The sequence below is a fragment of the Musca domestica genome, unplaced genomic scaffold (assembly GCF_030504385.1).
Source record: "Musca domestica strain aabys unplaced genomic scaffold, Musca_domestica.polishedcontigs.V.1.1 24, whole genome shotgun sequence".
In the NCBI taxonomy this organism is placed as follows: Eukaryota; Metazoa; Arthropoda; class Insecta; order Diptera; family Muscidae; genus Musca; species Musca domestica.
Genome location: NW_026712272.1, coordinates 6,012,480 through 6,039,104, shown reverse-complemented (window position 1 = coordinate 6,039,104; position 26,625 = coordinate 6,012,480). Strand labels below are relative to the sequence as shown.

Here is a 26,625-nt window from a genome sequence, read left to right as displayed (position 1 = left end):
GGTGGAGGGTATGAAAATTGAGAAGAGCTTGGATCTCAACCCCTTTATATTGTTACCTTGCGGCGGAAACTTTCAAAATGCCAAAGTTCGGGTCTTCTGATTTTTTAATATACCCACCATACTATGGTGGAGGGTATGAAAATTGAGAAGAGCTTGGATCTCAACCCCTTTATATTGGTTACCTTGCGGAGGAAACTTTCAAAATGCCAAAGTTCGGGTCTTCTGATTGTTTTTTTTTTTTGTTATGCTTTCAAAATCTCCCAGGGCATTCCTGTAATTATTGGGAAAATTTGACTTCTAGCCCTAAAAGAAAACATGTTGTTATTTGTCAGCCAATGAGTCTTTTCATTACTGGTCTCCTCTCTTTGATTTAAGCTGTTGCATCTGATAACAGCTGACTTTTCGAAAAAGGCAAAAGCCAAAAAAAGCTTTTAAAAATATAAACAAATCGTAAATTACCGCAAAAAGCTTTGCAAGTATCAAAAATGCGCCAAAATTTCTGAAAAAAAGCTCTCTCCATCTCTCATACACTCTCTCTCTCTGTTTTTCAGAATGGCCAAGGACCTGATGCAAAGGAAAAAAAAAACTTTGAAGGGTTGGAAAAACTAATGGCATGGAAACGATGGCTGCCTCTTCTGCCTATAACAGGATATGGGTCATTCTTTCGTCAACAGTGTCGAGTGGCGAACAGTTGTCCGTGGCAAGTCGAATAGAACGCAACAAAAGTAACGGGTGTCTGTCTAGCTAGCTGGCATTAAGTGTTGTCGGATGTGCTGCGTTTTATTGCTCCAAGTGTAGGAAAAATCATTTATGGTTTTTTGAAATCATTCTTTTTACGATACCGAGTGCGTGTTCAAGAGGTGAAAATTGTTTATTTCAAAAAAGAAAAATTCCAAAAAAAAAGAAATTTTTTAGGAAAAATTTTAAAAAATGTTGTGGCAAGGATATCATGTAACAAATTAAGGATATCCCATGAAGAAAGAAGCTACAGCCTATAAAGTCTTGAGAATAAGCAGAAAACAACCCAGGGGAGTCTGCTGTCTTGGTAGAAGACCGACCACCAACAAAGTGTCAAGAACATCAAACACAAGGCTGGAATATCCAATCTCAATCACGGCGCAAGGATACTAAGGTTTGTTGTTGTGTTTTTTTTTTTTTTTTGGAAAATTTGCATTTGCTTTTTTTTGATGTCTTATTTTTCGTCAAATTGTCATGGGTGTCAGTGTGTGTGGCTCTCTTCCTTTGTGAACATGGCCAGGTGACATTGACAGCAGATTGTTTAAATTTAAATGCTGATGCTGGGCCAGTGTCTAGTGAGACTTTTTTTTGTACAGCACATTGACGTCGCAGGTCATTAAAGCGTTGATGACAACAGAAAAGGATATTCTCAACGTGGCAAAGATTTCACATTGGGCTCTTAAGGCATATGGATAAAGTGGTCTGTGGGGGGTTAGGTGGATTATGTTATGTTATTGGTCCTATACAAAAATTAAATTTTCGAATTAAGATTCGTTGGAATCCGTGCATTCTTTTAGAAAAATTCACGAAAATACTCGACTAAAGCATCATGAACTCTTTAGAAAATCCACCATTATGACCTCAAGGTTCCTTAATAAAAAATCCACGATAATAGCCTCATAAGTCTTTTAGAAAAATCCACGAATATAGCCTTAAAGGGGTCCTTTTAAAAAATTCACGATGTTAGCCTCATGAGTCCTTTCGAAAATCCACAATTATAGCCTCGGAGGTCCTCTAGAAATATCCACTGTTATAGCCACAGGGGTCCTATAGAGAAATCCAGGATAATAGCTTTATAGGCCCTCTAGAAAAATCTACGGTTATAGCCTCATAGGTTCTTCAGAAAAATCCACTGTTATAGCCACAGGGATCCTTTAGAAAACCCAGGATAATAGCGTAGATTTGTTCTTTTTTTTAAATCCATTTTAATAACCTCAGGGGTCTTTAGAAGAATCCACAATTATAGCATCATAAGACCTTTAGAAAATTCCTCGATTATAGCCTCAGGGGTTCATTTGAAAATTCATGGTAATAGCCTCATAGGTCCTTTATAAAAATCCACGAGTATAGCCTTTTAAGCTCCTTTAGAAAACTCCACGATTAAAGCTACATAAGTTCTCTAGAAAAATTTAGGGGTCCTTAAGAGTAATCCACAGTTATTGCCTCATAGGTCCTCTGGAGGCCTCTGGAAGTGGTCTTGTGGACTTTTAGCAAATTCCTCGTTTATAGCCTCAGGGGTCCTTTTGAAAACCCAGGATAATAGTCTCATAGGTCCTTTAGAAAAATCCACGAATTAAGCCTTTAAAGCTCCTTCAGAAAAATCCACGATTAAAGCTACATGAGTTCTCTAGAAATATTTAGGAGTCCTTAAGAGTAATCCACAGTTATTGCCTCATAGGTCCTCTGGAGGCCTCTGGAAAAAATCATGATTATATCCTCAGTGTTGTTGTGGAAAAATCCATGAATGCAGCCTCATGGGTCCTTTAGAAAAATCCAAGATAATAGCCTCAGGGGTCCTCTTGAAAAATCCGCGATAATAGCCTAAGAGGTCCTCTAGAAAAATCCACTCTTATAGCCACAGGGGTCCTTTAGAAAACCTAGGATAATAGCGTAAATTTTTTTGAAAATCCATTATTATAGCCTCAGGGGTCTTTAGAAGAATCCACAATTATAGTCTCATAGATCCTTTAAAAAATTCCTCGGTTATAGCCTCAGGGGTTTTTAAACGAATCCACAATTATAGTCTCATAGATAATTTAGAAACTTCCTCGGTTATAGATCATAGGTTCATAGTTCCACGAATATAGCCTTTCAACTTCTTAAAAAAATCCACGATCATAGTCTCAGGGGTCCCTAAAAAAATCCGCGATTATGGCCTCAGGGGTCCTAAAGAAAAATCCACAATCATAGCCTCAGGGGTCCTTTAGAAGAATCCACGATTATTGCTACATGAGTCCTGTAGAAAAATCCACTACAATTGCCTCAGGGGTATTCTTGAAAACCCAGGAAAGTTCTTTAAAAAAATCCACGGTTATAGCCCAAGAGGTCCTTTAGAAAAATCCACGATTATAGCTACATGACTCATCTAGAAAAATTCAGGGGTCCTTAAGAGTAATCCACAGTTATAGCCTCATAGACCCTCTGGAAAAATCCAGTCTCAGAAGTCCCTAAGAAAATTTCACGATTATAGCATCGTGAGGTCCTTTGGAAAGAAAATCATGATTATATCCTCTTGTGGGAAAATCCATGAAAGGATTCTCATTGGTCCTTTAGAAAAATCCACGATAATAGCCTCAGGGATCCTCTTGAAAAAATCCAGGATTTTAGGCTCGTAGGTCCTTTACAAAAATCCACGTAAAATGTACACCCACACTCTTTTTTCCTCCCTGAAACTTAATCATTGTCATCGTAAATCCCTTAACCTTTGACCTTAGTATTATTAATTGTTTACTTCGTTTTTCCCCTCCGTCAACTCACCCACCCATCTTTCCCCTTAACAAAATGACAAAAAAAACTTAATTTTTTTCCCTCAACGATGGTAATGTCAATGAAACTCTCTTTCCCCCACCCTACCATTTGGTGTGAGCACTGGATTTAATAATTGCCCAACTCCACTAATGGATTAATTATGGCCTTTGTGGCCATTCAATCAACCTCAACTCCATGGATTATATCATCAAATTAGACTTGAATTTAATTCAGTTTCTATTAAATATTAAACAAAATGTTTTTGTTCGGACATGATGCGGACAATGAATGCGGAGTGTTTATTTTTTTTAACTCCCCGTAATTATTATTTAACACCCCAGGAACATGTTTTGGGGTTTTAAGGTAGAATGGAAAAAATGGCACATATCATGGAGAAAATAATTACAATTTTGGGTATCGCATGTGTGTCATGTCCGCAGTTGACCCTTGATATTTAGACCTTTTAACGATCCCCTCCAAAATCGTTCATGTTGGACCGAGAATGTGCTCTTAGAATATTTTGCATATCCCTTAGATTAGGCCATCATGGCTCTCACAGAATTATTCTGTGAACCGGCTTGTCCCACATAGTTTCCATTTAATGGTGACTATTTAATCCCATTTCGACTATTAGAAACGTGTCCAATATAAAATGGCTTACACGTGTGAACGTGTGTGGCCAAATGGCCATCAAATAGTGTCACATTATGCTACTGCGGCTGTTGTTGTTGTGGCTGTTGGCGATACAATCTTTGAATGTGACACTTCTGCTGAGACAGAGATTTATTTGGTTAATTTTGCATGGAAACACCCATGAGTCTAATTATTGGACCAAAATGCCAGAGTATTAGAAAGGATGCACATGCAAACAAAAGGACATAAAAAAATAGAGGACACACCAATTTTAAAAGCGAAGGGCCTTCCTAGGCATAGGCCATAAGGTCATAATTGGATTTTCGTGGATTTTTCGAAATGACCCCTTGAGGCTATTATCGTGAACTATTCGAAGGGAAATCATTGTGGATGTAAACATGTATTTTTCAAAGGGACCCCTGAGGTTATTATCGTGGATTTTTTCAAAAACGGCTTATAATGTCAAAATTGTGTATTTTCCCAGAGGACCATGAGGCAGTATTAGAGAATTTTTCTAAAGAACCCATAAGGCTGTAAACGTAGACTTCAAGAGGGATCCCTAAAATAATGATCGTATTTTTTAAAGGCCTACGAGCGATAATCTAGGATTTTTAAAAATACCTAAAGGGCTGTAGTCATACAATTTTCAAAGGGTCCCCTGAGGCTATTATAGTTTTTAAAGGACTTTTTAAAGGACTTCAAGAGCTGAAATCTTTGAATTTAAATGGAACCCTGAGGCTATAATCCTGGATTTTTCTCGAGGTCCCATGAGCAAATAATCGTGGATTTTTCTAAAGGTCCCATAAAACTGTAAGGATTTTTCTAAAGGACCTTTTAGACTATAATCCTGATTTTTTTAAAGAACCCTTTAATCCTGGAATTTTCTGGAGGACACAAGATGTAAAAATCTTGGATTTTTCTAGAGAACGTATGAGGCAGTAATGGAGGATTTTTCGTAAAGGACCCCAGAGACCATAATTGAGGATTTTTGAAAGGACTTATGAAGCTATTATCGTTAACTTTTCTATATGTCATGAATTTTTCTGGAGGACCCATGAGGCAATAATCGTGGATTTTTCTAAAGAACGTATGAGGCAGTAATGGATGATTTTTCTTTAAGAACCCCTGAGACTCTAATCGTGGATTTTTAAAGGACTTATGAAGCTATTATCGTTAAATTTTCTATTGGTCCCCAGGGGGACCAAGAATTTAGAATTTTTCTAGAGGACCCCTTAGACCATAATGAGACTATAACCGTGTATTTTTCTATAAGAGTAGAAAGTCTATAATCGTGGGTATTTCTAAATGAGGGAAGGTGGAAGTGGATTTTCTGGAGATCCCATGAGGCTATGATCGTGAATTTGTCTTAAGAAACCATAATGCTATAAACGTGGATTCTTTAGGAGATCCCAAGATAGATTTCTCTTAAGGATCTATGAGGCTGGACTTTGGTAAAGGATTTTTAAAGTATTTAAAAAGCAATAATCGTGGATTTTTCAAAGCTACCCCTGAGGCTAAAAAAATATTCAGGGGTCCTTAAGAGTAATCCACAGTTATAGACTCATAGGTCCTCTGAAAAAATCCAATCTCAGGGGTCCTTAAGAAAATTCCGCGATTATAACATCGTGAGGTTCTTTGAAAAAAATCATGATTATATCCTCAGTGGCCTTGTGGAAAAATCCATGAATGCAGCCTGATGGGTCCTTTAGAAAAATCCACGAAAATAGCCTCAGGGGTCCTCTTGAAAAATCCAGGATTTTAGCCTCGGACGTCCTATACAAAAATCCACATAAAATTTACACCCACATCCTTTTTTCCTCCCTGAAACTTAATCCTGGAATTTTCTGGAGGACCCGTTAGGCAATAATCGTGGGTTTTTCTAGAGAACGCATGAGGCAATAATGGAAGATTTTTCCTAAAGGACCCCTGAGACTATAATCGTGGATTTTTTAAAGGACTTATGAAGCTAATATCATTAATTTTTCTATAGGACCCCAGTGGCTAAAATTGAGAATTTTTCTAAAGGATCCCTTAGACTTTAATCATGGATTTCTTATGTGGCTATAATCTTGAATTTTCTAAATGACCCCTGAGACTATAACCGTGTATTTTTCTAAAAAAGTAGAGAGTATATAATCGAGGATATTACTAAATGAGGCTACAAAAGTGGATTTTTTTGGAGGTCCCATGATGCTGTAATCGTGAATTTTTCTTAGGAAGCCATTATGGTATAGATATGAATTTTTTTAGCAGATCCCTAATATGGATTTCTCTTAAGGATCTATGAGGCTGGACTTTGGTGAAGGATTTTTAAAGTTTTTAAAGAGCAATAATCATAGATTCTTCAAAGGGACTCCTGAGGCTAAAAACTAGAAATATTCAGGGGTCCTTAAGAGTAATCCACAGTTATAGCGTCGTGGGTCCTCTGGAAAAATCCAATCTCAGGGGTTCTTAAGAAAATTCCGCGATTATAACATCGTGAGGTCCTTTGGAAAAAATCATGATTATATCCTCAATGGCCTTGTGGAAAAATCCATGAATGCAGCCTGATGGTTCCTTTAGACAAATTCACGATAATAGCCCTTCCTCTTGAAAAATCCAGGATTTTAGCCTCGGAGGTCCTATACAAAAATCCACATACAATTTACACCCACACCCTTTTTTCCTCCCTAAAACTTAATCCTGGATTTTTCTGGAGGACCCGTTAGTCAATAATCGTGGATTTTTCTGGTGGACCCATGAGGCAGTAATGGAGGATTTTTCCTGAAGGACCCCTAGACTATAATCGTGGATTTTTAAAGGACTTATGAAGCTAATATCGTTAATTTTTCTATAGGACCCCAGTGGCTAAAATTGAGAATTTTTCTAAAGGACCCCTTAGACTTTAATCATGGACTTCTCATGAGGCTATAATCTTGGATTTTCTAAACGACCCCTAAGACTATAATTCCATAGGAACTATGAGGCTACAATCCTGGATCTCTCTACAATACCCCAGAAACTATTATCACTTATTTTTCGGACGAAGCCCTGAGGCTATTATCGTAGATTTTTTAGACAGCTTAAAGTACTATAATCCTATTTTTTAGAACCAATAAGACTATAATTCTGGATTTTTCTGGAGGCCTCATTAGGTAGTAATTGAGGATTTTTCTAACGAACCCCTGAGGCTATTATTGCAGATTTTTTCAAGGAACCTTATATACAATCCTGGATTTTTCTACAAGACCCCTGAAACTGTTATCACTTATTTTTCGGACGAAGCCCTGAGACTAGTATCGTAGATTTTATAGAGAACCAGAATTGCTATAATCCGTTTTTTTTTTTTTTGAAGAACCAATGTGACTATAATCCTGAGGAATCATGAGTTAGTAATTGAAAACGTTTCTAAGGAACCAATACGACTAAAAACGCGGATTTATCTTAAGGTCTTGAAAGTCTATAGTAGTACATTTTTCTAAAGAATTCCTGAGGCTATAATTGTGGATTTTTCCAAGAAACCCCTAAGGGAACAATCGTGGCCGTTTCTAAAGTACCCCTGAGACTATAATCATGGATTTTTTTCCAAGAGACCCCTGAGGCTATTATCGCTGATTACTTTAAAGGAACCATGTGGTTAAAATCTTGTATTTTTCTACAGGACCTTTGAACTATAATCATTTATTCTTCGAAAGAAGCCCTAAAGCTATAATCGTAGAATTGCCTAAAGAACCCTTGAGGCTATAATGGTAGGTTTTATGGACCCCTAAGGCTATTATTGCATATTTGGAGGATCATGGAGGGTCTAAGGGACCCTTGAGGTTATAATCGTGGATTTTACGAAAGGGACCCCTGAGGCAATAATCGCGTATTTTTTCGCAGCACAACTGAAACTATAATCGTGGATGTTTCTAAGGGACCGTTGACGCTATAATCGTGGATTTTTTCGGAATGACCCACAAGGCCCTTTTTTGTAGGATCCACGAGGCAATTATTTATTCTTCAATTGAAGCCCTGAAGCTATAATCGTAGAATTTCCTAAAGAACCCACGAGGCTATAATCGTGTTTTTTAATGGACCCCTAAGGCTATCATATCGGATTTTTCTGGAGGACTCATGAAGGGTCTAAGGGACCATTGATGTTATAATCGTGGATTTTTCGGAATGGATCCCTGAGCCAATTTTCGCGGATTTTTCACAGCACCACTGAAAATATAATCGCGGATGTTTCTAAGAGACCACTGCGGTTATAATCGTGGGATTATTATCGTGGATTTTTTCTAGAGACTCTTGAATCTATTGTCGTGGATTTTTTTAACAGACACCTGAGACTTTAAAAATGGTTTTATCTAATGGATCCCCGAGGTTATATTCAGTGTTTTTCTTAAGAAACCCTCAGGCTATAATCTTGGATTTTGCTAAAGAATCTATGATTTTTCTAATGGAACCCAATGGAGGCTAAAATCGTGGATTTTTCTAGAGGACCTCTGAATCTATAGTCGTTGATTTTTCTAATGAACCCCTGAGGCTAAAATCATGTTTTTTTCCAAAGGTCCCCCTACGTCATCTAGACGTAGACCTGCCCTATAGAAAAATTTCTACTTTTCGGCGTCGTGTTTTTTTAAAGCCCCTTCTTATAAGAATGTCTCAACAGTAGCTCGCTTTTTATTTTATATATCTAAAGAACCCTCCAATCAACCTCAACCTCTCAGCTTATTTCTAAACCCTACCTTTTGCCAAATTTAGAAATGATTCCTTTCACGTCCTTTTCCCCAAGAGTAACCAGACAATGAGTTTATGTGACAATAAATCTATACTACATCACGTTCCTAAGCACGCCATTTGAAAATATGTACCTCCAACAAAATACCCATCCCCCCTCAATGTCGTCTTCAAGATGTTCGCAAAACCCAAGAAGTTACATTCCAAGCTATAAAAATAACACATAAAATATATAAAAAATTTACAAAAAAACAATTTTCCCATATCATTTCGTCTCCTTTAAATATTAAACAACGAACAGACAGACATACAGACAGAGGACATACATTCACATGCCAGAAGACATATCCCAAAAATTGTACATTTACCTTTAATTTCATCTGCATACATCCGTTTCCGGTATGCTCATGTTCAGATTAACATACATACATGGGAGTCTGCACATACACTCTCTCGCACATGTTGCTTCCAAAGTTATAATATGAATATCATTCTGATGCCCCAATCGCCACTTTCGTTTCTTTTTTTTTCTTTATTATCTATAGTTCTCCATATGAGAAACAAAAAGAAAAGTTTGTTTTTCCACATAGCCTAAAGTCAATGGCCTTGGAGATGTAGGAAAATGTGACGACGAAGAAGATGAAATGTGGTTGGTCTTGACACAGTAAAAGCCTTATAAATTCGTTGAGCGATAGTAACCCATTCTTTTCTAAAGGACACATGAGTTCATTATCATGGGCTATAATTCTATAATCGTAGATATTTCCTAACGACCCATGATGCTATAATCGTAGGTCTTTCTAAAGGACCACAAAGACTTTAATGTTTGGATTTTTCCAACGGACCCCTGAGACTATTATCAATCTAGGATTTTTCTACAGGACCCCTAAAACCATAATCATTTATTTTTGAACGAAGCCCTCTGGCTATAAACGTGTATTTTTCTGAAGAACCCATAAGGCTATTAATGTTGATTTTTTAAAGAATCCCTGAGACAATGTTATTAGATTACTCTAAAGGATCTATGAGGTTGGACCTTTCTTAGGCTATAATCGAGGATTTTTGAAAAGACTAAAAGGACCATAATCATGAATTTTTCAAGGAACCCCTGAGATTATAATCTAGAGATCCATGAGGCACTGATTGAGGATTTTTCTAATTGACCTTTGAGGCTATAATCGTAGATTTTTCTAAGAGACCCTGAGGCTATAATCGATGATGTTTCTAAGGGACCTCAGGGGCTATATTCAAGAATTTTTCTAAGAGACCCTGAGGCTGCGATCGTGTCTTTTTCTAAACGACTCTTAATGCTATTATCGTATATTTTTCCGAGGTATCCCTGACGCTATGATCGTAGATTTTCAAGTTATAATTGTGGATTTTTCTAAAGGACCCCTGAGGGACCTGTTTTTTAAAGGATCTGAAAGGCTATAATCAAGGATTTTTTAAAGGGCCCCAGAGGCTACAATCGTTTTCTCAAAAGGTTCATTGAGTCTAGAGGCTTTCTCTAAAGGCTCCCAAGTCTCCAATTTAAACGGGTTCTCTCCATAGAGACTTTTTGGCCTGACCAGATGACGGTCTTCTCAAAGAAGGCCAGGAGAAGTACTAAACGAAGGTCATCCTTATTGAAACTCAACTTGTAAGCCCTGGCCTCCAGCTCGTCTATGGAGACTCCCTAGCCTACACTTCGTCTATGGAGACTCCCTGAGCTCCATCTCGTCTATGGAGACTCTCTGGCCTCCAGCTAGACTCTGGAGACTCCCTGGCCTCCAGCTCGTCTATAGAGACTTCCTGGCCTTCAGCTCGTCTATAGAGACTCCCTGGCCTCCAGCTATTCTATGGAGACTACCTGGCCTCCAGCTCGTCTATGGAGACTCCCTGGCCTCCAGCTCGTCTATGGAGACTCCCTGTCCTTCAGCTCGTCTATGGAGATTCACTGGCCTCCAGCTCGTCAACTGAGACTCCCTGGCCTCCAGCTAGTCTATGGAGATTCCCTGGCCTCCAGCTAGTCTATGGAGACTCCCTGAGCTCCAGATCGTCTATGGAGACTCCCTGGCCTCCAGCTAGTCTATGGAGACTCCCTGGCCTCCAGCTAGTCTATGGAGACTCCCTGGCCTCCAGCTAGTCTATGTAGACTCCCTGGCCTCCAGCTAGTCTATGGAGATTCCCTGGCCTCCAGCTAGTCTATGGAGACTTTCTGGCCTCCAGCTAGTCTATGGAGACTCCCTGGCCTCCAGCTAGTCTATGGAGACTTCCTGGCCTCCAGCTAGTCTATGGAGACTCCCTGGCCTCCAGCTAGTCTATGGAGACTTCCTGGCCTCCAGCTAGTCTATGGAGACTCCCTGGCCTCCAGCTAGTCTATGGAGATTCCCTGGCCTCCAGCTAGTCTATGGAGACTTCCTGGCCTCCAGCTAGTCTATGGAGACTCCCTGGCCTCCAGCTAGTCTATGGAGATTCCCTGGCCTCCAGCTAGTCTATGGAGACTTCCTGGCCTCCAGCTAGTCTATGGAGACTCCCTGGCCTCCAGCTAGTCTATGGAGATTCCCTGGCCTCCAGCTAGTCTAAGGAGATCCACTGGCCTCCAGCTCGTCTATGGAGACTCCCAAGCTTAAGCTCGTCGTCTACATGGGCTTCAAGCCTCCTTCTCGCCTATTGACACTCTCTGGCATCTAGCTCGTCTATGGAGATTCACTGGCCTCCAGCTCCTCTATGAGGACTCCCTGGCCTCCATCTCGCCTATTATAGTCTCCCTGGCCTTCTGCTCCCATCACTCTCTCTCTCTATGTTAGTTTTTCAATTATCACCCCCACACTGTAGCCTTGTAATAACCCCCCCATCTGTATGTCATATATTATTCATGGCTCACATAAAAAATGCATTCATTCATTAACCGTGGCCAGGCCAAAATCCACTTTACCACTTGGCCAGATGACAATCGACGACAATGGTCATTATCACCAAGAGGTAAGATAATAATGACGGTTTGCGAGGCAAGTGAATGTGGTGACTTTAATCTGTTAGTTTGGATGTGTGTGCTTGTGACATTATCCCTTGACAGCGTGTTGGACGTGTTCATACACATCACCGTGTAATGGATACGCACACACCAACGTTTTCTGATGTGTGTGCGTGTGTGTGTCGCTTTGTATCCTTGCTGGTTGGAGAGAGAAAAAAAGTTGTGGCGAAAACTTATTCAAGGTTATTACTGTTGACAAATACTCTATGGAGCTCAGCTCAGCCCATCATAAGTTGGTTGAAAGTCAACTTTTGTGGTTACGGGGATGTGCGATTGCGGTGGAGGAATATAATTTTCTTTGAGCAAAACATATGAAATCTAAAAAGGATACATAGGCCTCTAGATTGCCCTTGTAGACTTCCTGGGTCTCCAATATATATCTACATTGAAGCCATAAATATAAACATCTAAAAGAAAACGGAGGACTGTTGATTATCCTTGTATACTCCTTGGGTCTCCAATATATATCTACATTGAAGTAATGATCTACAGATAGTCGTATTAGACTCCATATCCTTATGATATTATATGGACTTTTTGAGCTTCTACATCGCTTTACCGACTTTAGGGATATTTAGTTCGTCATACAGGTTGACAGGACATTCAAGCCAACTCAAAAGCCTCCACTGTCATTAACTCATCTAATTGGCCTTTATGGCCCTTATCACGTCTACTTTCACTTATTGTCCTCCAGCTCTTCCAAGTAAACTCTCTGGACTGTAGATACTCCCTTTACCCGTTCTTAACATACCACCCCACACCTTCAGGTGTTGCAACAAATTAATTATTGGGCGCTTGAAAATTAATTTATATTCTTTTGTGTATATTATCCTCCATACTTATGTGTGTGTGTGCGTATGTCATCATATGTGTATATGTCAGCATCCATGCAATGTCATTCATTTTATGAGACTTCATATTTCTCTAATTAAAAACAAAGGTGGAAGGCCGTAGGAAGTCAGGACAAAAGTTTTATATTTTCCACACAAAAACAACAACAACAAGGCAAAGCATATTGTCCGCAATGAGTTTTCCCATTGAGATGAAAATAATTTCGATGCATGACCTCAAGTATAACAATTGGAAAAGTTTCTAGGTAATTATGTCACGAGTCGTTAAAAATCTTGTGGAAAATGGACAAAAGGGAGACCTTCTCCAATGCCAAAGATTAAATTTTAGGAAACTAGAAAGATCTGTAATTATTACCTTTTAAGCTCAAATTATAGACTTGTAGGACATTTAGAAATCACAGGGTTAAGGGTTCATAGGTCATTTCATAAAATCCCAGATTGTGGATTAATTTGACATTTGACAAAAACTCTCTGACCTTCTACAAAGATTCTGTCTATAGAGACCGAGTCCCATGCCGTCCCGTCCCGAGGCCGTGAGCTGAGCTATGGTAGACTTCCTAGCCTTCAGACTTTCAGGCCTTCAACTCGTCTATGGCCTCCAGCTAGGTAGATTTTCTTGTCTTCAATTGATTTAGAAATACGCTCTGGCCTTCAGAACGTCTATGGAGCCTATGTGGCTTTCAGCTCGTCTATAGGAACGCCCTGTGCTTCAGGTCGTCTATGGAAACTCTCTGGCCTATAGCTCGTCTATGAAGACTCCTTGGCTTCCAGCTCGTCTATGGAGACTTCTTGGCTTCCAGCTCGTCTATGGAGACTTCTTGGCTTCCAACTCGTCTATGGAGACTTCTTGGCCTCCAGCTCGTCTATGGAAACTTGCTTACCTTCAACTCGTCTATGGAGATTTTCTTTTTATAACTCATCTATGGAACCTACATGGCATTCAATTGGTTTAGGAATACTCCCTGGCCTTCAGACTATCTGGCTTTCAACTCGTCTATGAAGACTCTCTGGGCTCCACCTCTTCTATAGAGACTCCCTGCTAGTCTATGGAGATTCCCTGCTCTAGCTCGTCTATAGAGACTGTCTGGCCTCCAGCTCGCCTGTGGAGACTCCCTGTCTTCCAATTCGTCTACAGAGACTCCGTGGGCTCCAGCTCGTCTATAGAGACTCCTCCTCTTTCAGCTCGTCTATGAAGACTCCCTGGACTCCACCTCTTCTATAGAGACTCCCAGACCCCCAGCTAGTCTATGGAGATTCCCTGCTCTAGCTCATCCATGGAGACTGTCTGGCCTCCAGCTCGCCTGTGGAGACTCCCTGTCTTCCAATTCGTCTACAGAGACTTCGTGGGCTCCAGCTCGGCTATAGAGACTCCGTGGGCTTTAACTCATCTATGGACAATCCGTGGGCTTCAACTCGTCTATAGAGACTCCGTGGGCTTCCAGCTCGTTTATGGAGATTCCGTAGTCTACAGCTCGTCTATGGAAATTCCCTAACCTCCTGCACGTCTATCCCGTGGGCTCCAGCTCGTCTTTGAAGACTATCTGGCCTTCAACTGGTTTAGGAATACTACCTGGCCTTCAGATCTAAGCAGGCCTATGGGGCCTATCATGCTTTCAGCCCGACTATCGAGGCTATCGGCCCATCTATGGAGACTCTGATGAATTCAATCATGAAGACTCTCCGGCCTTCAATTTATCCATGGAGATGATTGCCTTTAATTAATGTAAAGCCTTTTTTAATTTTAGGTTCCCAGAAAAATCAACAATTGATACCTTATAAGCTAATTAGCTAACTCAAAATTACAGCCTTGTAGAACACCAGGATTGAAAATTCTTTCATAAAGTCCTACATTATGGATTAATAGGACCTTTGGAAAACATGAGTTAAAAAATTCCAATATTAAAGTCTTTTTAAAAAAAGTCAAAACTATAACCTAGCCCTTATGATCATGTAGGTCCTTAAAAACAGCCAGGACTAAAGACTAATATCATGTAAAGTATAATAACCAATAGTATAATATCTCAAAGGTCGATATAGGTCCTATAAAATTCACGTTTGTAGCCATATGAGTCCTTGAGGAAATCCACGATCATAGTCTTAGATTAGTGCTAGGTTATAAATTAATTGGATCTTTATCGAAACTTTAATACGAGTTAGAAAAATTGAAGTCTCACGATGGACGCCATCAAAAAAAAAAAAGTCCAAAGGCCGTATAAGAAATTGGTCAGTCTTCAACTAACTAACTGGAGATATATGCATTTTGTTCCCTTGGAATTCTCCCTAATTTGGTATAGAGACATTTGCTGAGAAAAATTGGTAAAAAATGTTGGGCACCATTTTTAACCAATTTTTATCAGAAAATGTCTCTATACCAAATTAGGGAGAATTCCAAGGGAACAAAATGCATATATCTCCAGTTAGTTAGTTGAAGACTGACCAATTTTATTTATTTAAATGACATCCCACAATGGTCTCAAATTTAAAAAATATCTATTTTCACAGCAAAAATATTATCCAGCTGATAGCTGACGGCTCTCCTAGGGCAGGTCTCATCATGACATCGTCCATTCGTTCCATAAAAATTTTATTAACCTCTGCGGTTGAAGAGAATACTTTAATATCACGTAAAGTGTCAAAACATCTGTTCTAAATTTCTAAACGTTTATAAGTTAATGGAGCAATTATTTTCGAAATTTTCCACATTGCAAAATTGTTTACAGCCAAGTGCCGAATTTTATTTCCAGAAAACCATGTTGTAACGAAAATTTATGGAAATTTATTCAATAAAAAAAAAAAAAAAGTTAAACAAAGAAAATTCTTTATAAAGAAAGGAATGCCTGTGAGTGTGTAAAGCGTGCCATGTCAGCAATTTGGAAATAGATTATAATTCTAAGTACATTCGCACATACAAATTTACATATGTATGTGTATATGCTTGTATACGTTTAATGTGAAGACAAATGAAAACTTACTCAACTGTAATCACGGCCATGCCAAAGATTATCAAAATGTTTCGATATCAAACACATTCTTACTATCAGAGCAGGGTACTGCTCAATAAAAACAACAATAACAACAACAACAGCAACAACAACATAAAAGAAAATACGATTCAATTTGTTGATGAAATCTTACAAGCATTTGGCTGTGTCCTCCCTTTCCCGTTTCTTTTCCTGGAGGGTGTAGGGCAAGAAGAGGGCGAGAAGCAGTAATGAAATGAATATAGCACAAAAGCGCCACACAAAGGGAACATTGAGTCAGAAAATGGAAACCGAACGAACACAGATGTATGAGCTGCTACAAAAACAACAACAAAGGGAACATTAGAGGGGCTTGTTAAAAAAATGCTTTCCTTACATACAAGCTTTCTGTGACGTCCCACTCTAATTTTTTTTCTTTCCCGTCCCACTCTTATTTCTATGACGTCCCACTCTAATGTTTTTCTTTTTCACTAAACCTATATGTCTTGGAAACTGTGGATTAATTTCCACTTCATTGCAATGGAAATAAACATTTTGCTGGGAACATTTTTCTCCAGAGGTCTGTGTTCAGTTCTCACACTTCCATGTACGTAGGCACGTCTGAGTGAAGGCAAGTGTTCATACGCGGGCATTTAGAAGACGCGAGGCCATCAATTGTTTATAATTGTGATTTTATACACACACACAAGAGGCACGTACATATGTATGTGTTGAGTCAAGAGCCAAACAATTACAAAATCAATGGTGCAATCCTAAACGAAACAAGAAAATTTTATGACTTTATTTTTTTTATCCTCTCCGCAGTGGAATAAAGGGGATATTAAAAAAAAACAACCATTCTTATCTTAATATACCCTCCACCATAGTATGGAGGGTATATTAAGTTTGTCATTCCGTATGTAAAACTTCGAAATATACATTTTAGACCCCACAGAGTATATATATTCTTGAGCAGCATAAAATTCTATTCTAGCTTCCGAACGAAATGAAGTAGGTTGATAAAATTTTACTCAAATGTATACTATGTCTGCAGGACTTTTGGTCTTTAAATTGGGCCAGTAGGTCCACGTCTTCACATAGCCCCCATATAACGGTACCTTCCGATCTTCGGCATTTTGATGATTTTAGCCACTTTATTCACCGGAATTGTTTAAAATTTGGTGCTTGAAGTTCGTAATGGATACTACAGCTGTGAGAGAAAATTGTCTCTCTTGGACAACGTCTTCGTATAGCCCCCATAGCGAAAATTTTCATCGGAATTGTTTCTGAAATTTGGTTTATGTAGTTCGTAATGGATACTACAGCCTTCGACAGCAAGTTTTCTGTACAGGTCCACGTCTTTGTATAACCCCATATAACGGTACCTCCCGATATTCGGTATTTTGATGATCTTAGCGGCATTATACACCGAAATTGTTTCAAATTTGGTACTTGAAGTTTGTAATGGATACTACAGCCTATGACAGAAAATTGTTTGTGCAGGTCCACGTCTTCGTATATCCCACATATAACGGTACCTCCCAATATTCAGTATTTTGATGATTTTAGCAGCATTATTCACCAAAATTTTTTCAAATTTGGTATTTGAAGTTCATAATAGATACTACAGCCTATGACAGAAAATTGTCTGTGCAGGTCCGGTACTTTATAGCCCACATATAACGGTACCTCCCAATATTCGGGTTTTTTTGATGATTTTAGCGGTATTGTTCACCGGAATTGTTTCAAATTTGGTACCTGAAGTTCTTAATGAATACTACAACTTAAGACAGAAAATTGTCTCTGTAGACCTACGTCTTCGTATAGGCCCCATATAGTGACACCTCCCGATATTCGATACTTTCATAATTTTAGCGACATTATTCAACGGAATCATTTCAAATTTGGTACTTGAAGTTCGTAATGGATACTAAAGCCTTCGACAGCAAGTTTTCTGTACAGGTCCACGTCTTTGTATAACCCCATATAACGGTACCTCCCGATATTCGGTATTTTGATGATTTTAGCGGCATTATTCACGGAAATTATTTCAAATTTGGTACTAGAAGTTTGTAATGGATCATACAGCCTGTGAGGGAAAATTGTCTCTGTTGGACCACGTCTTCGTATAGCCCCCATATAGTGATACCTCCCTGTAGGTTCACGTCTTCGTATAACCCCATATAGTGATACCTCCCGATATTCGGTATTTGATAATTTTAGCGACATTATTCACCGGAATCGTTTCAAATTTGGTATTTGAAGTTTGTAATGGATACTACGGCCTAAGACAGAAAATTGCCTGTGCAGGTTCACGTCATCATATAGCCCCCATATAACGGTACCTTCCGATATTAGGTATTTTGATGATTTTATCCACATTATTCACCGGAATTGTTTAAAATTTGGTACTTGAAGTTTGTAATGGATCATACAGCCTGTGAGAGTAAATTGTCTCTGTAGGTCCACGTCTTCGTATAGCCCCCCATATAGTGATATCTACCGATATTCGGTACTTTGATAATTTTAGCGACATTATTCACCGAAATCATTTCAAATTTGGTATTTGAAGTTCGTAATGAATTCTACATCCTAAGACAGAAAATTGTCTCTGTAGACCCACGTCTTCATATAGCCCCCATATAACGGTACCTTCCGATATTCATTTGAATATCCACACAGTTTCGCATTTGAATATTGTAATGGCTTATCAGAAATATTGCCTATGCATGTCCACGTCGTCGTATAGACTGCTAAATTCGGTCATTTTAAGATTTTAACAGAATATTTTAATTTTTTTTTTTTTGAAAATTTGTTCCAAATGGTAGAGGGTATTCAAAGTTAGGCCCGGTCGAACTTGCAGCTTTTATTTAAAATAATAAAAAACGTAAGAATGCCTTTTGAAGACCCTCAAAACTTTTCTCGTGTGCATAGATTACCTAAAAAAGACCTCCTCAGACGTAAAAAGCCAATCTGACGGTCTTAGGATATAAGGTCTTCTAATGGCCTGGCAATGTCTAAATAAATAAAAATAGAAGAGGTCTGACGATATTCATACTAAAAACCCAAAATGTTATTCGGTTAGAAATGATGGAAGAAACCTTTGAGATACTAAACATCCAGGTGCTACCTAAAGAGAAGATTTATAATCGAGAAAAAATTGAATCGCCTAATTGCAGTTTACTCGATTGGCAAAAATTCGGGATTCCAGCTCTATACAATTACTTAATACCAAATTTAGTACCATATGGTAATTTTCGTATAATTTAAGTACTCAGGGAAGGTTCTGCAACTTCCCTATATCCCAATCCCAGACCATTACAGTTATCGCAATATAAAATGTCACAGTTTCAGGTCTATCCCTTCACCAAATACCAAATTTAATAGCATTTAGTTATTTTCGTATAGTTAAAGTATGCATTTTCAAAACAATCTACTTATCTCAACCGCAGATACCAACAGTGCCCTTAATATCAAATTTAAGAATTCCAGTTCTTTCATATCCTTCCATATCCAAATTTCGTATAATTTAATAGGATTATAGTACGCATACCCAAAACCAGTTACTTCTCACCAACCATGACATCCATGTCATATTTCAGGATTCCAGCTGTATAGGTACACCAAATACAAAATTTGGTACCATTTAAGTATTTAGTACCATTTAGTACACATTTCCGAAGCTACAAACATATCGCTCTTCTATAGAAGGCCAGAAGCTCTTCTATAGACAATAGAAGACCTCAAGCTCGTCTATAGACAATAGAAGATCTCAAGGTCTTCTATGGACAATAAAAGTCCCCAAGGTCGTCTATGGATAATAGAAGACCTCCAGTTCTTCTATAGACAATAGAAGACCTCCAGCTCTTCTATGGACAATAGAAGACCTCCAGCTCTTCTATGGACAATAGAATACCTCCAGCTCTTCTATGGACAATAGAAGACCTCCGGCTCTTCTATGGACAATAGAAGACCTCCGGCTCTTCTATGGACAATAGAAGACCTCCGGCTCTTTTATGGACAATAGAAGACCTCCGGCTCTTCTATGGACAATAGAAGACCTCCGGCTCTTCTATGGACAATAGAAGACCTCCGGCTCTTCTATGGACAATAGAAGACCTCCGGCTCTTCTATGGACAATAGAAGACCTCCGGCTCTTCTATGGACAATAGAAGACCTCCGGCTCTTCTATGGACAATAGAAGACCTCCGGCTCTTCTATGGACAATAGATGACCTCCGGCTCTTCTATGGACAATAGAAGACCTCCGGCTCTTCTATGGACAATAGAAGACCTCCAGCTCTTCTTTGACAATAGAAGACCTCAAGCTTTTCAATAGACAATAAAAGACCTCAAACTCTTCTATAGACAATAGAAGACCACAAGCTCTGCTATAAACAATAGAAGACCTCAAGCTCAGCTACAGACAATGAAAGACCTCAAGGTCTTCTATGGACAATAGAAGACCTCAAGCTCTTCTATAGACAGTAGAAAACCTCAAGCTCTTCTATAGACAATAGAAGGTCTCATGGTCTTCAAGTTAATCTAAAGACAACAGACGACTTCAAGGTCTTCTATAAAAATGGAAGATCTCAAGGTCTTCTCTATAGAGAGAGAAGACTTCAAGATAAACAATTTTCTCCCTCCTGCAATTAAGATTGCTTCATTGGTATTTGTTTTCGTCGTATTGATTGCAGACACATACAAATGTATATATCAACACGTTTCCTGTATGTTTATAATGCGCAATTATAGGTATTTTATTGCCTCACGTCTCTTCAATGCTTTCGCATTAACATTTTTCCCATATGTATAAATAAGCATAAGGTGTGAGAATTTTACACACCTCTCGAGGAAAATTATAAAAAAGAGAGAGATTCAATTTTTTCAACACTCACAGGTTTCGAAAAGAAAAACATAAGAGTGGGTTATTATAGAATCATAACTTGTCAGATAATAATATTTTGTTCAAATGGCGCCCAACGTGCTTTGCCATATTCTTACTTGTACATTGGCCACTGCAAAAATATATGTTGGTACTACCTACTTTGATAAGGACTTCCATTGGGCGCCATTACAAATATTTCGTTGGGCGCCATAATTGTACGTTGGTCCAGTCAGGAATAGATATTGACAAATAGCTTTTCCTTTTTTTCTAGGGCTTATCTCCTGGCTGAGACACGCACTATATTGGGACTTACGTTGGGCGCCATTAAAAATATATATTGAAATTTCCATTATGACCACAGTAATTCGATGACTAGAGTTAGAAGACTCGACATAGTTATCCGCCGATATCTAAACATCTAATAATATGGCGCCCAACGTAGGACGTCAATTAAATAGAGTTCGAGTGAAGGAGAGAGAGAGATAGCTAAATAATGCAGACTTTCCGTCCCGATTTTTTTAGAGCAGGTTCCATCCAGATATTTCCTTTTCCAGATGCCAACTGTCAATAACTTTGCCGGTTCTCCCAGAGCTTCCTAATAATCATAGATGAGCTTCGAATGTATCTTTTGAAACATTGAATTTAGCGTAGAAGGCTGTTGAAAGTCTCCCATGGAACATAGAAAACTGAATAACTTCTTCCTCTTCTATTGTCCACAGTGTAGACCTTAAGATCTTTTATGGACAGTAGAAGACTTCAAGATCTTCTATGGGCAGTGGAAGACATGCAGGTCTTCTGTGGACCGTAGAAGACCTCAAGGTCTTTTTTGAACATTAGAAGACCTCTAGGCCTTCTAGGGACAGAAGAGAACCTCTAGGTAGACAGAGAAGACCTCAAAGGCTTCTAGACACAGAAGAAGACCTCAAGGACTTCTATGCACAGTAGGAAACCTCAAAGTTTCTATGGACAATAAAAGACCCCAAGGTGGTCTATGGATAATAGAAGACCTCAAGGTCTTCTATAAACAGAAGAAGACCTCAAGTCTTCTGTGGACAGAAGAAGTCCTCAAGGTCTTCTTTGGACAGAAGAGGACCTCAAATTCTTCTATGTAAAGAGGTTAAAGGTCTTCTATGGATATAATAAGGCCTCAAGTTCTTCTATGGACAGAAGAAGACCTCAAGTTCTTCTATGGACAGAAGAAGACCTCAAGGTCTTCTATGGACAGAAGAAGACCTCAAGGTCTTCTATGGACAGAAGAAGACCTCAAGGTCTTCTATGGACAGAAGAAGACCTCTAGGTCTTCTATGGACAGAAGAAGACCTCAAGGTCTTCTATGGACAGAAGAAGACCTCAAGGTCTTCTATGGACAGAAGAAGACCTCAAGGTCTTCTATGGACAGAAGAAGACCTCAAGGTCCTCTAAGGACAAAAGAAGACCTCAAGGTCTTCTATGGACAGAAGGCCAAAAGGTCTTCTAAGGTCTTCTTTGGACAGAAGAAGACCTCAAGGTCTTCTTTGGACAGAAGAAGACCATAAGGTCTTTTATGGACAGAAGAAGACCTCAAGGTCTTCTATGGACAGAAGTTGACCTCAAGGCCTTCTATGGACAGAAGAAGACCTCAAGGTCTTCTATGGACAGAAGAAGACCGCAAAGTCTTCTATGGACAGAAGAAGACCTCAAGGTCTTCTATGGACAGAAGAAGACCTCAAGGTCTTCTATGGACAGAAGAAGACCTCAAGGTCTTCTATGGACAGAAGAAGACCTCAAGGTCTTCTATGGACAGAAGAAGACCTCAAAGTCTTCTATGGACAGAAGAAGATCTCAAAGTCTTCAATGGACAGAAGAAGACCTAAAGGTCTTCTATGGACATAAGAAGACCTCAAGGTCTTCTTTGGACAGAAGAAGACCTAAAGGTATTCTATGGACAGAAGAAGACCTCAAGGTCTTCTATGGACAGAAGAAGACCTCAAGGTCTTCTATGGACAGAAGAAGACCTCAAGGTCTTCTATGGACAGAAGAAGACCTCAAGGTCTTCTATGGACAGAAGAAGACCTCATGGTTTTCTATGGACAGAAGAAGACCTCAAGGTCTTCTATGGACAAAAGAAGATCTCAGACAGAAGAAGACCTCAAAGTCTCCTATGGACAGAAGAAGACCTCGAGGTCTTCTATGGACAGATGGACAGAAGAAGACCTCAAGGTATTCTATGGGCAAAAGAAGACCTCAAGATCTTCTATGGACCTAAGAAGACCTCTAGGTCTTCCAGGGACAGAAGAGAACCTCTAGGTAGACAGAGAAGACCTCAAAGGCTTCTAGACACAGATGGATAGAGGAAGACCTCAAGATCTTCTATGGGCATAAGAAGACCTCAAGGTCTCTCAAGGATCTCTAGGTAGACAGAGAAGACATTAAGTGTTTCTAGAGACAGTGGAGAACCTTTCGGTAGACAGAGTAGACCTTAAGGTCTTCAATGGACAGAAGAAGACCTCAAGGTCTTCTATGGACATAAGAAGACCTCTGCTACAGACAATAGAAGATCTTAAGCTCTGTTTTAGACAATAAAAGACCTCAAGGTCTTGTATAGACAATAGAAGACTTCAGGTCTTCTATGGACAATAAACGATAGAAGGCCTCCAGGTCTTCTAGGGACAATAGAAGACCTCCAGGTTTTCTAGAAACAATAGAAGACCTCCAGGTCTTCCAGAGACAATAGAAGACCTCCAGGTCTCCTCTAGACAATATAAGACATTCAGATCTTCTATAAACAACAGAAGACCTCCAGGTCATCTATAGACAATAGAAGATATCTAGGTCTTCAACAGACAATAAAAGACATACAGAGACAATAGAAGAACTCCAGGTCACCTATAGACAATAGAAGAACTCCAGATCACCTACAAACAATAGAAGACATCCAGGTCTTCTATAAACAATAGAAGGCCTCAAGGTCTTCTTTGGATAATAGAAGACCTCATGGAGAAGAAGACCCCCAGGTCTCCTTAAGGTCTTTTATGAACAATAAAATACCTCCAGGTCATCTCATTTATTTGTACTTTTTGAGCCCTTTGCGGTCTGTTAGTCTATGTCAAACATTGCTAGTTAACAGTGATGTTATTAACATTTTTCTTTGGGTGGCAATTCTGTAAACTGTTAATAAAAGCTCTAGACATTATTATGTTTGCCCAGAAGAAACAAAACAAAAGCTCTGTTACTATTAAAGCGGTCTTCTACGACGTAAATAAAAATAGCAATAACAATGTGTGTTGTTGTTTTTCTTAGCCTATGCGAACAGCTGTTCAGTGCTCAATCTTTCAGATACATCATTGTTGGCGGCGTAACACCGTCATCGACATCTCCCCAACTGAAAAAAAAGTTTTCTTTTAGTTTTGTCGTGAGCGTTCTCCGAGTTGGTTGGTGGCGAACAAAGTATTGTAGAGGTTTGAATCGAACAAAAAAACAACAAAATATTTAAAGAATTAAATCAATTGTGTTTATTATTGTTGTTGGGCGCGTTGTTCAATGCCAGTGGAGGTACAAATTTTCGTTTGTGTTCTATTGGATTAAAATAAAAAAAAGTCCAAAAACGAAAAAAAAAAACAACAAAACAATCCGGTTTCTGACTTTCGGTCTTCTTACAAAACGGGCATGTGCCTCTCAAGCCATGATGGTTATGGCGCAGGGAGGGGTGAAAATGATGAGTCAGATTGAAAGAAAACAAAATATATAAAATAAAAATTCCAGCTAAACGTGGCTACAATATGCTGGAAATATAAAAAAATATTGAAAGAAAAAAAATTTTAAATATTTTCAAAAAGAAAAAAATTATATTTATTTATAAACAAAAAAAGTGTGTCAAGTCTGTAGCATTGCTGTTTTAAGTGTGAACGTAATTGTGTGCGGGCGTGAACTGAAATTTGAAAGTATGTCGAGAAAATTTAAAAAAAAATTGGATTAAAATTAAATTTCGATTTTAAAGCGCTCTTAGTAGGAGTATTGAAATGTTACCACATTTCAGTGCAGTTAAAAATACCACTTTGGAAATGAAAAAATTACTCTCCCAATCTTAAAGCTCTTAAATATTTCGTTCTACATTTCCAGTAACTGGTGTTGATTTTGAAATTTTTAATTGTTTTTTAATATTTGTGTTTTTTTAATCTTCCATCTTGCCTGCTCCTACTCCTACCTACTAAAAATTAAATAAACAAAACAATTATAAACATCGTTTCACCAACAACAACATAAAAAACATTTTCCTTTGTTCCCCAAAAAAAATATTATTTTCATTTTCGAAATTTTCAAATTTCCTGCAGCCATTTCAATTCTAAACGACCGACTATTGCATGCGTTGAAAATAAATCTTAAAATTACCACCTTCACACCACATACCCAAAATATCTATCTATCGGTTTGCTGAAAAAAGACCAAAAAAACCAACAACAAATCTACACATCATGAGGTGAGACATAATTTTTGAATATTTTTTTTTTCAATTTTTTTTTTTATTTAATTACATTCAAGAAAAATTAATTGCAAATCATAACAACTATACATACAGACATATTAATCGCATATTTATTTGAAGAACCGAAAATTTGCCAACAAAATACATATTTTACAACCGACCATAAACAGTTTTCAAGTTCAAGTTCAAAATTACAATAACAAAAAAAAGAGACACAAAGACAATCCTTCATTGCACGAAGCATAAAAACACATGGCCACGTTGAGTGGCAAAATGGCCTATGTCGTAATTGAATAAGTTAAAAGGTGTCAGTCGGTTTTGCCGGCAGATGTATACCCTCAGCCAATGTACGATTTGGTATTGGGTGAACATGAAATTTTGTTTTAGGATCGCAGTTCATGTTTAGCCTGGAAAAAACGGAGGTGTTTTCGGAAATGTGTACCATAATTGGATGGAGCTGAAACCCTGAAATTTTATATTGAGATCTCTGTTGGTATTTGGAATTATGATATGGAGGTGATTTTGGAATTGTGTACTATTATTGTACGATAGGTATTAAATAGTACTGAATTTGGTAATGGGTGAAGGAATAGAAATTTGAAATTTGATATAGATATCACTGAATGTGTACTATAATTGTACGAAAAGTCCTAAATGGAACTTAATCTGATATTTAGTGAAAGGATAGGGAAAGAGTATCTAGAAATGAGATATGGATGTGGTTTTGAAAAGATGTAATATAATTGTACGAAAAGTATATTGGGTATTGGGTTATGAGATACAGCAGGAATCCCGAAATTTGATATCGAGGCCTCTGTTGGTATCTGGAATTGAGTCATGCAGGTGGTTTTGGAAATGGGTACTATAACTGTACGAAAAGTACTACATGGGACTACATTTCGTATTGGGTTAAAGAATAGAAATCTTAAACTTGATATGGGGCTGTTTTAGAGAGAAGGAGCTGTTTTTGGGTATGTGTACTATAATTGTACTAAACTCTAAAGCAGGCCAACAAAGGGATATTTTTGGTTTTTTGGAATATGTTTAAAAACTCCCTATAAACGGAATCGTTGCAAGTAAAAATATTTTACAAATTTGTCATAAAATTCTACTATAGGTTCTAGAGTAAAGCAAAAGCCTTAATCTAACCCTCAAACTAGGAATACAAAAGTAGGGTTAAAGTCGTTCTTCACGCAAGTTTTTTGCAAAATTTCTCTACAAAGCATTATTTTTGAGGAATGACGTCAAAGACAGAAATATTCCTCGTCAAATGTCACTATAAGTTCTCTCTATTTCCATTTTATATCAAGAAAATATTTACATCAATATTGCCAAAAAATCAAAAATATATTTTCAGGGTGAGATGAAAAAACTGCAGCCAACTTCAGACCACTGTCATTTCTAAGCCACTAGTCCTACAGCTGTTAAAATTATTCCAGTGACAGCTCATTATGTTGTTTGCATGCTTACCAAAGCATTTTGGTGAGAATTTTCCAGAAAAAAAAAGTTATTCGTGATGGAATTCAAGCGTGATAGTGTGATTTCTTTATGTTTGGCTGGAAAACCACAAGTGGCTATCGTTAGAGCACTCCAGCATTTGAATGTGAATAAATCGTTTGTGTCTCGTAC

At 38.4% G+C, this 26,625-nt stretch overlaps 1 protein-coding gene across 6 annotated transcripts in view; it reads left to right on the top strand.

The window, feature by feature from the left end:
* The first annotated feature begins 913 nt into the window (after positions 1 to 913).
* LOC101888065 (extended synaptotagmin-2) overlaps positions 914 to 26,625 on the top strand; it is a 60,681-nt gene continuing 34,969 nt past the window's right edge. For 3 of the 6 annotated variants that reach the window (XM_059123417.1, XM_059123414.1, XM_059123416.1), the window contains exons 1-2: positions 23,825 to 23,971; positions 24,845 to 24,990. In XM_059123417.1, coding sequence (XP_058979400.1) covers positions 24,986 to 24,990 — 5 coding nt within the window. In that variant the 5' untranslated portion in view covers positions 23,825 to 23,971; positions 24,845 to 24,985. Of the gene's footprint in view, positions 1,133 to 23,824; positions 24,066 to 24,844; positions 24,991 to 26,625 lie in introns of those variants that run through there. The other 3 variants (XM_059123415.1, XM_059123418.1, XM_059123419.1) reach the window with 3 other exon arrangements.